At 38.1% G+C, this 13,758-nt stretch overlaps 1 protein-coding gene and 1 long non-coding RNA gene across 7 annotated transcripts in view; one reads left to right on the top strand and one right to left on the bottom strand.

Moving 5' to 3' along the window:
- The window catches only part of LOC116652439, a 9,373-nt gene extending 7,383 nt beyond the window's left edge, over positions 1-1,990 (top strand). Inside the window, exon 2 of the long non-coding RNA XR_004305434.1 lies at positions 49-1,990. This is a non-coding gene — a long non-coding RNA (uncharacterized LOC116652439). The remainder of the gene's footprint in view (positions 1-48) is intronic.
- The window catches only part of CNKSR2 (connector enhancer of kinase suppressor of Ras 2), a 196,942-nt gene that overhangs the window by 13,146 nt on the left and 170,038 nt on the right, over positions 1-13,758 (bottom strand). The window contains exon 21 of one of the 6 annotated variants that reach the window (XM_015885375.2): positions 926-3,133. The exons of the other annotated variants lie outside the window; for them this stretch is intronic. Coding sequence (XP_015740861.1) covers positions 3,129-3,133 — 5 coding nt within the window. The 3' untranslated portion in view covers positions 926-3,128. Of the gene's footprint in view, positions 1-925; positions 3,134-13,758 lie in introns of those variants that run through there. 6 annotated transcript variants of the gene reach the window in all.

Raw genomic sequence — 13,758 nt, 5'->3', positions numbered from 1 at the left:
TTTTTTTTTTTATGGACCTGGCAACATTACTCACCACTCAAAATCAAGCAACAGTCATGCTTGCTCAGCGGTAATACCTGTCACAGCTGATGGCCTTGGTACCTGAAAGCAAGCCTGAACGAAGGGGGTAGTGTTCTTCGTGAGCAATATCCACTGAGAAAATGAACTCTACTTCAGGCCACATCCCATGTTTGCTTATTTGGATGAAAATCTAACACTGAGTGAAATTTTCAAAAGCATAAAAAACCCAGGAGTATAAATTCCAATTTCAAGATGAAAGAAATGTGGTAAATCAGTGTGGGCAGGAACTAGCGTCTTTTAAATGCCAGCTTGGTTACCTCCGTATTGCACGGCAGCCGGCTGTGGAAGCAGCTCCTGAGGCATTTGTGAAGGGGGCCTGAAATACTCTGGAAGATGCTATCCCAGAAGATATCTTAATTATTCAGATATTCAGATTTATTATGGGATTTATAATTACACAGGTTGTGATAGCTGCACTGGTTAGATCCCAGACTAATGAATCTGCACCTCAATTTACACATTTATTTAGGGTACAACACGGCCATATCTTAAGCACCCCCACCAGCTGCTTTATGCCCATCACATCGCCACTGCTTGTAAACACTGAACAGAGTTATGTCCCTGCCTGGTGCCTTTGAGTTTGAGCCTGTATGTTTAGTAATGGCAAGAGAAATGCAATGCCACGTGGCTTTTCCAGTCATCACTCATGTCATCATGTGTCATAATGCCCAACGAACTTGTGAACATGCAGGCACCTTAACATAAACTTTCTCTCAAAACTGGCATAACAGCCATCACAGAAGAAAGGTCTGTTCCCCATCCATTAGGAAGAACGCGCACACAAAAGAAATGGAAAAGAAGGAAGTGACCATCAGCCCTTACAGACAATGGCAAAGCTGAGAAGTTACTGGCTTATTTCCTTTATTAAGCCCAAAATAACACTTTCAAAAATCCTGACTTCATTAATAAATCAAATACCTTCATTAAAGAAACATTACTGCCATTTTCTATACTTTATTTTAAGGCATACAGAAAAAAAATATTTAACAAATGGGTATACAATTAAATGCCAGGGACTGCTAATTACAGCCCTCTTGAATGCCTCTGCAAAACAATGATACTCAATACAATATGTTAGAAAGGGCGGGGAAAAGAAAGAGGAAGCTGAAGACGATCTAATTCATGTTAGTGCAGATATATGCTTGCCTGTGGCTGCAGGCTGCAAACAAGCCATCAGTGTAACCCAGAATGGCAGCCAAAGGATACTTTAGATTCACATCTTTGCTTCTGCTTCTCTAATTCATTTCCAAAACATTTCATCTCTACCTAATTATGGAGTTTAATGACAGAACGTGAAGGACTGGCTCAGGTTTCAGGCCATTCCAGCAGAGTTTTAATGATACATTACATCCTTCAGGTTGCAGAACCTATATGTGCTTAGCTGTGATTTATCAGCCCTGGCAGAGGCAGGTACTTCAAAGGCAATCTTATATAAAAAATAAATTCTGCCTTTGCCAAGCATCGGAAAAAGCACTGAATTAAATTTAAAAATCAATTCCTACAGACAAGAGAGTCATAAAAACTCAGTGGGCTTGTCTATTTGGCCAACAGGCACGAAATCATGAAAGTACAATTTTGTAATCAATAATAGCAATACAGCGTATGTTTTTCGATTGGAAAAAATTAAAGATGCCAAAACAACATTGATAAATACTTAGGCTGATTTGTGACAGTCCCATTAAGCAGAAACACAACATGCATTTTGATGAATTTCCAACTAGTTTATGTCATACTATAGTTTTTATTTTTCAAAAAAGAATATTAAAACTATTATAAGCTTTGTCACCTGCTGTAAGGCAGAATGATGTATTTTATTCACTGCACATTTCATTTGAGAGGCAAAAAAGCATAATTTACTTCTTTATAAAAGGGAAATATATATAACTATATATATATATAATTTTATTGGTATTAACATAATGCAATACCATACATTGAGCAAACAGAAAGAAAACATTTCAAAATACATTTTTAAAAGTATCTCCCTGTAAGATAGTATGAAATATCAAGTAATTAGCATTAACATTATTACAATACACCCTTAGCCAAATATATTAAGGAAAATCCACATTCTAACCACAGAGATAGAGGCAAACATCAACCCATAGGGGACTCAGAACATAATGATAAATACAATATCTGCATCTACTTTGAGTGACATCCAGATGAATACTGGCCCCCAAACAGCCCTCTGGAGTCGGGGTGTTATACAGAGAATACTTTGTGCCTGCTTCTCCAGGCAGCATCACTCACATGTTTAACTCCTAGAAGATAAAGAGGAACTGAAGAATTTATCTGCAGAGTATAAGAAATCTCAGCATGAGGTATCTTCTCCGTCATCATCCAAACCAGTGTCAGTGTACCCTCTGGTAATGTGTTACAAATCATTAGAGAAATAGAAGTCTCTGAAAGGTCTGTGCACACCTTCACTTGACAGAATACACTTAGTTTAGCATGATACAGTAAGGTAGCATCCTTCACATTAGCGAAAGATGCTTAAATGGCACAAACTGTCTGGTTGGCCTGAATGGATTCACTGCAGTTCAGTAAAAGCAACAGGATTTTAGCGTTACCACAGCCGAATCCCTCTTTAATTCCTCGAGGTCTGCAGAACAAAACTGAGTGACATCAAAGCCCTTCCCCTGTCAAGACCCTCTTCCCCTTCCGTTCTCCCATGCAGGGCAGTATTTTCTGCAAATGTGCTCCGTGTAGACTGGATCTGACCTTGTGCCTAGTCCCATTGTGGAAAGGGTGCATTCTTCAAAAGAGTGGCCATGCCCTTGACACCTTCCTGGAGGCCCCATATCCAGGCATATGGTTGTCTACGTTTTAACAGGTCTAGTCTCTTTTATAAACACCAATGTTATTCAAGAAGAATTGACTTTCTGAATGGAGGCCATTAGGCGTCTTGCAAGAGGCTGAAGTTGAGTCTCCGTCGTGCCAATTCGCTAATGATAAGTTTATCAACCTTTGAGTCCAATCGGTTCAGTGCCAAGAGAAGTGGATCCGATTTGACATGGAGAGGTTCTATCAACTCTCGCAGTGTATTAGCCTAATATGATAAAGCAGTGATACAATATGTTGAGAGAACGGTGATGTGCCATTATTTCCATATCATATTAGTATATTTGAATTACTATCATGCAAACAAGAGCAAATAGCAAATCTGGCATACAGTTGCAGCACTACAGAGCTTTTCTAATATGCATGCAGGTATGCTTGTGAGAACAGATACATGGCACCATTTCGGTATGACAACTTGCTCCATCCAAAGAGGTATTTAGGGTGGAAAGTTACATATATGCTTTTTGTAGATACGTTTGGAGGGAAAAATATCAATGACAACAAAAACCCACAAAGCAACCAAACATAACAGAACAAAGACTAATTAAAAATAAACTAAGCAAGAGAACAATACACATCCTAACCAGATTGGGTTGGTTTCCTCTGTACTTTAAAGACATGAGCTCAATTAGAAACACTGAAAAAGGGTCACATGAATGAGACAAAAGAAAGCAAAGAATGTGCCTTAAAACCACCAAACATGCTATGAGCATGGAAAGATACCCTGCCAGCAGCTTATGTATGGAACAGAAAAAGAGGTGGCACAAGGCAATCTGTTTCTTTTTGTTATTTTAGCTGGCAGTTTTGTACTGTGACACTTTGGATGAAGGGTAAGATTGAGTAGGAAATCATGTGACTTTCAAACCATGCTGACATCTAAAAGCTAGGACTTGAAAACTCACAAATCTTTGCAGACTCATGTTAGCAAAGAAAAGAGAGAGGTGGAATAAACAGCATGTTGCTAAGTTGTTTACTAAAGAGTTTTTGGTGTATTTGTGCAATCTTTGCACACAGGGCAGTTTCAAAAGCCCAGCTGGTTTCAGCACTTCCCCTATTTTACTGTGAATTATACTTATTTGTAACAAAGTATGAAACTTTCCGTGATTCTCAAAATCCACTCTGTTTTCAGATCACGGATAGGAAAAGCTGTGGGATATTTTGTTGTTAAAAGAAACAAAAAACAAGCCTCACTTCGGGAAAGAGTTCAACTAGGCCAAGTATAACGATGTAAAAGTTACATCCAATTTAATTCTTGAGATTTGTTTATTCCATGTTAAGGAATTTACTTTTTCAAAAGACGGGATGCAGAAGGAGGGAAAATACCAAGCTCTGTCATTCTTACTCTTGAGGATATCTGGAAAGGTCTAGGAGAGCGAAAAACGATGTTGTCTCAGTGAAAGAAGGCACCAGGTGGAAAGAATTCCAGGTAAAAACACTGGTGCCATTTAGTCTGCCCACGGCAGCAATTGGAAAATGTGTTTCCAAAGAGGCACGCTGTGAGCAATGCTGCAGAGCTCAAATGAAGTTCAGGCTCTTCTGAACTTCCTAGCTTTCCTGGGAATTCTGTGTGTTAAGACGGAGAAGAGGAAGAACAAGGGAGAGGAAAATAGTTTATATAACTATGTCCTAAGAATAGCAAAGAGACGATTTTATGTAACTTATGATTTTAAATAGGGAACATTTGATTATACAACTGAAACAAACACAAACAAGCAAACAAATAAACACAAAAGAAAAATAAACCCAAACCAACCCCAAACCAAACCCCTGAGAAACAAAAGCCCAAGCCAGCACATTGTAGGACTGATTGAGCTGTGAAGAAAGGAGGCTCAGCGGACTGCAAAGGGAAATGCTTTTCACATTTTAGCCTATTTTATAACACTGACAGTCACAGTGTTTAAAGTAACAGTCTTGGATTTGCTTGGAAAAGGGCACTAAGTGGATCCTGCAGCCTCATAGATGTCGCTTCTGCAGCTTCAGGAGATTCAGGTGTCTCAAGGTTGCTGTTGCTAAAACTTCAGCTCTAAAATATCAGGAAGTTTGATTTCCTGTAAGAAGGCAGATTTGGACAAAAGAAACTTTTTTTTTTTTTTTTTTTTCCTCATGAAAAAAAGGTAGCTACGAAATAAACAAGGGGCATTTTCATTAGGATGCTACCAAGCAGATATCTCAACCCTGCTCTTCCATACGTCCTGATGTAGCTAGTTGAAGGATGTATGAAAGAATTATGCTACCTTCACTGGCTGGTGGGACAGAATGGTTTTTATGTACCTAAAATCCAACTACATTTTGCATTTGAAGATGACTGCTTCTGAAAGAAATCCTATTTAAAAGCCTATTTATCTGAAAGTGAATATAATTAACAGGCACACTTGGGGTTTTCTAAATAGATTTTCTTATTATTTTTACTCTTATAGAAAGCAACTGCACAATAATTCTGTTAAGGTAGAGGCACACTAGAGTTTAGAAATTCTGCTTTTTTGTAGAAACATTATATTTCCTTATCATTCTAAAATACACATTAGCGAAATGATTTCAGTAAAATCCAGCACATGGTTCCCTTTCCAGTGTAGAGTTTTTCTAAGTTTGTTTTAAAGGAGAGCAAATACAAATAACAAAGAACAAGTAATGTGATTTTGGATGGATACTTATCAACACTACAATTTATGAAACTCACGAGACCTTCAAACACTTTGAAAAAAAGCCCAACTCTCATTCACATACAAAAATTAATTCAACCCTGTGAAAAAACTTAAGTGCATGTATTAATTAATTTATGCTTGTATTATGAGAAGAAATGTATGGCAAATGACGTTCTCAGAAGGGTTGTAGAGAAAAAAAACCTGCCTGCTGTAAATTGTCAAATACATCTTCAGCAAATATCATAAGATGTGAAGACTTTTATGTCTGAGCAAGCTTGTAACAATGGGGGGCCTTTACCTATCAAAAGTTGTGTGAGAGAATACTTCAAGGCTGGGATTGACCCAAGAAAAAACTAAAGGATGCACTGCAGGCCTCTCTAGCCATGCCAGCATGTCTCAGTACTCAAGAGAAATGTTAGCATTGGAAAAGAGAAAGTTCTCACTTGAGAGAAATATTTGAGTCACAATCAATAGGTCTTAAGATAGCTCCCACACAAGAAGTTCTACATAAGGAAAGGGACGTGGAAGGTGGACCAACTGTTTATTTCTCTTTGTTTGAGACCTGTTTATAAATAATGAAGGCACATCAGCAGTCACTAATCAGATATAATTTAAGTTAGGATTTTTACTTCATTTTTAAAATTATTTTTTAAGGAAAGCGTATACCATTTTACTGCTGCCACTTGAAAGTACACTTCCTTATAGAATGGCTTGGGTTGGAAGAGACCTCAAAAATCAACTAGATCCAACCTCCCTGCCATCAGCAGGATTGCTAGTCACTAGATCAAGCACTAAACCAGGCTGTACAGGAACCCATCCATCTCACCTCAAACACTTCCAGGGATGGGGCAATCACAGTGTCTCTGGGCAGCCCGTGCCGGTGCTTCACCATACTCTCTATGAACACTGTTATGAATTAACATTCCTATTAATGTTTATATTATTTATTTTGTCTAAAGTGAATACAAGATGCTAGTTATAACATGGTTAAGTTGATGGCAAATTTGCTTTTCAGAGAAGGATTTTGTTAAATGATAACAGGTTAGCAAACTTTTGAAGGAAGCACTGTATTTTTAGGAAAAAAAACCTCCTACTTCCTATCTACAGAGCAAATCAGTTAAACTGTAACTGTGTTTGTAATCTCTTTGCTTTCCTTCACATGTATCCAATTTTGTGTACAAATTTCTATATTTGCCTATACATGCACAAGAGATGCAAAAGAACTTTGACAAGAAGCTCTTAACTGGTGTCTGTCTAGTTCTTTTGAAGGCAAATGCTACACTTGAGCTACCAGCCTCTGAACAGGGGGTGAATGCAAACACAAGGATGGAAACATCATTCCCCATTTACCATAGACCGCTACTTGGCTGCTTATGTTGTAAGTCCAGTGGCAGCTACTGGGATACTATGAGGTCTGGGGATGTGGCCAGATGTTGTTCATCTTCCCTGAAGGAATGCTGGCAGATTTACAAACTATTCCTTGCTCAGCAGAGAAAAGCAACCAGAGCCTTCAGGACTGCCTGTGTCACAGAGAGAGTGCCATGCAGAGGCTTGGGATGGCACATCAGTGCAGCCCCCTGGCACTATAGTCCAAAACATCATATCTGCCATTTGTCACATGAGAAGTCAAGTTAGATGTGGGAGGCAGTAATGTAAGTCACTCAGTACTCAGCTGGATGTTTGAGTTACTGCGGCAAAGGGAAATATTTGAAGCATGGCTAAAAGAGAAATAAGCTATCTACAAGTAGCAAGTTTCATTTTCCCAATGCTACTGTATAGCCTTTAGTGTCCCTTGTGTCCCCACTGAGCTACAAGTGACAACGAAAGAACAGCAAGAGCACAAATACTGTACAAGAAAGCACCACAATGAGAAAGCAGGACTTGGGAGCAGGGAGGACAGGTGGCATGCCTAAGCACATATAGCCTCCAGCAGTGAGCAGTTCCTGCCTGAGCACTGCTCTCAGCCTGGCAAGCAGAAGGCAGCACAGGAAATGACAGGGTTCTCATCCGCAGGGTATTTTTTTTCCCCTTTCAACATAGTATTTCTAAAGGTGCAAATGCACCCTTGCTCCTCCAGGATACATTTCACAGACTACATTTATAGCAAAATAACCCTCTACCCACTCAGTACTAATGAACTAAAAAAAAAACAAAAAAAAAAACCAAAAAAACCCAAACAAACAAACAAAAACCAAACAAACAAAAAAAAAACAACAAAAAAACAACCCATACAATTCAACACAAAACAAGCAAAAACCTACCAGTGTTAAAATGAAGAGCAGTCAGAGAACTGAAAATTCATAGCTAAGGTTCTAAGGTTGCCTTACACATTTCAGCACCACACCAGTGATGTATTTATTAACAAAATAATATTATTCTCTTCAAGATCTTGTCTGAAGCTTTACATGTGTACACTGAGTCCTATCTAGTTCATGTCACGTGCAAGAAAGATCTATGAGCCCTCTATACTCACTTTTTCCAAACTCCTGTAAGCCTTGCAATCGGGGACAGCACCGTATGCAGCCATCACACTGGCAGTGCTTCATTCAAAGCATTCTCAATGCTCTGTGAAGGTCTGAAACAAGCAGCCAAGGACCGGGATGCTTGTGGACACATCTCTCTAACATTTCTAAATCATTTTTCTTCACTACTTTCTGCCAAAGTAATAATTAACACAGGTATGTCAAAGTAGTTTACTAATGAACATGCATTTGTTTACCTGTGCTGTTTCTGTGACAGGAAGGGTTTTATTTTAATGATATCACTAGTGTTCATGTATTATTTACTGTTGCTTTACGGAGGTCTTCTCAAGTGATGAACTTCCAGCTTACTTGACAAATAAGGATGATATCAGTGTTGCTAGCTAAATACCTAATGAATTACTGCCAATCACCCATAGAGGCCCCATTTTTGGCTTGCCTTCAGGTACATGTGTTGGTTGTTCTTTCAAATGTGCCAAGCTGGATCATCAAATTATTGATTCATACTATATTATATTCCTACAAATTCTGCCCATGTTATGCCCTCCCACAGTAGATACATTTCATAGTTATTCTTGTGCTGTACAGGTTTCTTTATAATCCTGTAAAACTCATTTGGTTTGTTACTGGGGTCTTACTAGAGAAACCACAACTCCAATGCTGAGAAGACTGAGCTCTGGCTCTGTCAGAAGTCACCAATTATTTTTGCAGAATACTTTCTGTTATTACTGTTATAAACCAACATAAACTGCAGCTCCCAGACAAAGGACATCCTCTAATTTGGGACAAAAATAAGTAAGACTATAGAAAATTTTAAAATACATCCATTGTTATGAGAATAAAAAGAAAAACATGCTTTGTTCTTTTAGAATGGGGAGAAAGGCGTGTGGTTGAAAAATCATGGTCAGGTGATAAAAAGGAGCTAAGTTTCTTACAAAATACAGTAACATATATAATTTAAATATGGCTGGAGGATAGAAGATATAATCAGGAGTTAAGTGTCCCAACACACAGTTCAGGAATTCTGTGAATGTTATTCAAATTTCTTATATAGATACTTTAATTGCTGCATTACACTTTGTACTCATAACACATGCAGCTTTAGGTATATGCCTAAAGGCAAGTTTCCTTTCAACCCAGTTTTTCATACTATCATAAGTTGAGATTAGCCAGGCTGTGGTTGCAATGGCATGTAAAGCTGAATTTAATCTACTAAACCTCCTACACAGTTTATACTGGGAACAGCTTGGAAAGACACATCTTTATTTCCTTGTCATGAAGCAGGAACTGTAGATCCAATTTGTTGTCCAGTGAAACAGTTACTATACATTAGAAAAAAATGTGCATTTTTCTTCCTAACTAATGCTTCGGATTTCAATACTGAAACAAAAAGGAACAAGTAACGTACTACCTTTTTGGTTTTTTAATAATCCAGCTTTTCAATATGAAATACTTAAAAAGAACTGATCTTGTGGGTAGCAACTCTGCCCATGGCAAGGGAGTTGCACCTAAACGATCTTTAAGGTCCATTCCACCCAAGCCACTCTATGATTCTATGAACTGGTTCCACTATCATAACAGACTATTCTGCGTATCACTGTTAGAAGAAGCGTATTTCTTGGAAATTTCATACGCACGCATGCTCAGGGCGTTCAAGTGAAACAGAAATGCCTAGAATTAATTAAAACATGTCAAATTTAAGCTTTTAACTCTGAGCAGTAGAGACCACTATAGATAAAGAACAATTTAATTCATGCAGCATCGTAACTGCTCTTTCTGACTGTACTTCCCATACTGACAACAAAAATAGTGGCATGCAGACAAAATCCTTTCCATGACTAGACAACGCCAGGACAGACTGCTATGTCCTCATTGTCTGCTGACATCCACAGGGGACCACAATGCTGCTTTTCACCATGGCCTATGATCTCTTATTTGAGTGGGTCAATAACAGGGACAGATCAGAAAAGTTTTATGTTATTGATATCACTGGGCTGTTGAGGTACAATAAGCAGACTCAGCAAAAAGTAGTATCTCCCTCCTTGTGACCATGTTCTGCTGAGATTCTTGAGAAGCTTCTGCCACAGAAAGAAAAGAAAAAAGAAAAAAGAAAAAAGAAAAAAGAAAAAAGAAAAAAGAAAAAGAAAAAAGGAAAAAGAAAAAAGAAAAAGAAAAAAGAAAAAAGAAAAAAGAAAAAGAAAAAAGAAAAAAATAAAGCCACATCATCAGACCTAAACCCCTCACTCTGAGAAATACTGCACAAAATCAACATACATAAATAAATTCCTGTTAGAAACCTTGCCTCTAATTCACCTGGATTCTGTAAAGACATGACAGAAATCTCCCCTCCTGTTTTAAAAAAATGAATCAGCTGCTTTCTCAGGGGTTACAGTGCCTTGAAAGCCCATTGGATCAATGCAGCAGTTAGCTGCTTGCTTTGCAGCAGTGAGTTCAGTACCTACTTGGGAACATAAAATGAAGAATTAATTTTCACGTCTTGTGGGTACTAGAAGAATGAATTTTCATCTAGCGATTTATTTATTTTAATGAGAATAATTATAACTAACTAAATACAGGTTTTATGTAAGGTATCCTTATGGCAAACCAAACATTGCTATATTTTTTGCTTATAATTGCTCATATATTTTTAACATGGAAGAGCCATTTTCAAAGGTGCTCTATTTTCTTTCTAAAGTATATCCTAAGACTACTATCTTCCACAAATGAACTCACCAGTGTAATTAGAGGAAAACATAGTTGATCAGGGATTTCAATGGGCTAAAGGCTCCTCTTACAGGAGTCTAATGCTGAAAATGTCACAAGTCACCCAGCGTATTTCTACTTTATAGACAGCAACAAATGACACGTTTGAAATTATTTTAAATCCCTGAACATGCTACAGTGAATATTACTTCTTTAATGGGATATTAATGCTTCCCACTTGCTAATTGATTGTATGCAGAAAACAGCTCCTTGTTCATTCAAAAAAACACAATTCCTAGCAAAGTGGAGGTGGGGGAAAGTAGAGGAAGAGAGGAAATGATGGGCTCAGTGAAGAAGGGCAGAGTCCTACTCCTTCCTCCCACCCTGCCCGGTGGGATTTGGGAGTTCCCTGCCATCCTCTTGGAGTGATGGAACATCTCACAGTGCCCACTGGCACAGCCATACTGGCACCCATGTTCCAGTTTCCCTTTTCGTGCAAAACTTCTTCTAACTAGCACTTCACAAAAGCTTTGGAGATGTAAAAAATGTTTCTTTTTAAGAGCACAAAAATAATATCCCAATGACTTGTAACTGAAAATTAGAGGGCTGTTTCAGTAACTGCATCACTGCACTTTTTCCTGGTATCTAATCAGAGAATTCACGTTATAAGGAGGGAAAATATCTCTGTAAGGGGAACCAACTTATAATACACTTCCTATTAACTCTCCTGTGGACTGCAAAGCCACAACTGTAGAATATTTTTTAATGATTTCAAAGCGGCTTCCTCAGAAACAGAGAACTTGAGATATTTGGCTTTTTATTCTGAGTAAATACAGGAAGATAAGGCATTAAAATACTACATTATAATATGTCACATACTGAAGGGTTTATGCTGTTCTAGCCTTCTCATCTAAGAAAGCAGTGAACAGGTAGAGAGATATGAGCAGCTAGGATTGTTGGTGGTACGCAAGGCTTTTCTTGCAAGGTACAACTGAACAGCGTAAAACTTTTTAAAACCTGATCCCTATGGACAAGAGATATAAGAAATCTATAGAGTTAGGAGCATAGGCATGCAGTAAGTAAAAAGAAAAAGGTTGATCATTGCCTCTTGCATTACTGGGAACATCTGAAAGTTTGGGTGGAAGATTCAAAACTAACCAAAAGGGAAGCTTTTCTCTCCAACCTGTAAGTCAGGCAGCTCCTTTTCACCATGTGATGTAGCTAAAAGTACACCTAATTTCAAAAGCAATAAAACCACTTGTTGGAAGAACATCCCATCTAGAGATGCTTTTACCCCTTCCTGAGAAAAATGCTATTAGGCCCTGTTCAAGGCAGGTTGTTGAAACTTGAAAACAAAACTTGAGGCTCAAAACTCTACAGCTGCTCTTCAGAAGCAAGCACTTCCAGGGTGTGTATTTATTTTTTTACTGCAAATAGCTAAGAGTCTAAGGTCTGCTACAGAACTTCATGAATCGACATTCGGTCTTTTTTTTTTTATGAGCCCACATCTGCTGTGCAGAATGGAAAAGTTAGTCCTTGAGACAAAACAGCAAACAACAAAAGCTTAGTGAATTCTTAATTCTGCAAGGATTAGGGTTTTTTTTTGTTTTTTTTTTTTTTGAAGTAGAAAGGTGAAGAAATTGACCAAGTTCAGTGTGTACTACATGATGCATTTATTTAAAAACTATGTGAAAAAATAAGAACATTCTACATTTAATTTCCTTATGAGAAAGTACAGAAGAAGGTAGGAATGGACAAAAGGGCTTTTTCTTTTTTTATCTGTTTACATTAATGTTGTGAGGGGCTCCATGTCAGCACAACTACTGGTAATGAAATAAAAGCTGATGGCTACAATTTACATAATGGGACTCAGAAAATGTTCTCCATGTACTCTGAAATACAGTAAAGCACATGGCCAGCTATATACTTTTGACCATTTATAATAGAGCTAGCTACAACAACTGCTGAATATGAACAACTACAGGCTGAAGAAATAATACTAATAAAAAGGACAAAACAAGAAACAAGCTTATGACTTCATCTTTTAAAATATCTACTCCATTTCAGTATGGCACAAATGAGTAAGCCACCTGAAGAAAATGTCTCACCAGGTGCCTCTACTCATGGTTTCCAAAGACATGAATTAAGGGAGAACTGTGAGAAGGTTTATGACCTCATCATGAAGTTATGCTGGATTCTAACCCTTGGAGGATAACTTGGGCTGAGGAAATAGTTTGATGAGATGGCACAGCTCACTGGAACATGGTCCCAACATAAAGAACATTCATGTGAATCACCTGCACAGCACGCTAAGCTGTGAACCAAAGGCAAACACAGCATGATTATGTTTACAGTAGATTTTATTTTAAGAGAAAAGTGTTACTATCAAGCCAATATGTTCTTAAAATAGCCTTTCTAATCAGGGAAAAGATTCATAACACCATCATTTTCTAGTCTTGAGCCTCTTGCCTCCATCTCACCCAGTACAGCATTTTACCTGCTCTTCCTCAGGCACCCTGATGTTTCCTGTCTGTTCTCAAGAAGCACTACAGATCATGGCATGTGGAAAGTAGTTGTTACCTATGTAGGTAGCTAATTCTCCACCATTCTGAAGGGACCTGCTTTTATTTGTTCATCTGGTTACTCTTGGCAACTCCACCTCACCCTCGGTGTCCTGGGGAATAGCAATTTTCAGGAACATGCATGGTGCCCAGGCAGTGGTATTAGAAGCACCAGATCTGAGTGAAACATTAAATCTCTCCTTCTGCTCATGTTCTCCTTTGAGTAGGTGACCAAAGACTATAGGCAGGAATGCATTTTCTGTTTGTTTTACATTTTATTCCTCATGATTCTTAAAGCATTGTCAAAATTCTGAGATTCAGATTTTCAATGAGTTGATACAAAAATCAGGAAAACATGGAGGCCGCTTTAGGAAGCACTACGCTAAATGCCAACATCATATGCTAGCATTGGGCAAGGTATGCAATCAGTGAATATACTGATGTTAT

This window comes from Coturnix japonica, chromosome 1 (genome assembly GCF_001577835.2).
Source record: "Coturnix japonica isolate 7356 chromosome 1, Coturnix japonica 2.1, whole genome shotgun sequence".
Lineage (NCBI taxonomy): Eukaryota > Metazoa > Chordata > Aves > Galliformes > Phasianidae > Coturnix > Coturnix japonica.
The sequence above is the reverse complement of the archived record's forward strand: the minus strand, read 5'-3'. Positions and strand labels throughout refer to the sequence as shown.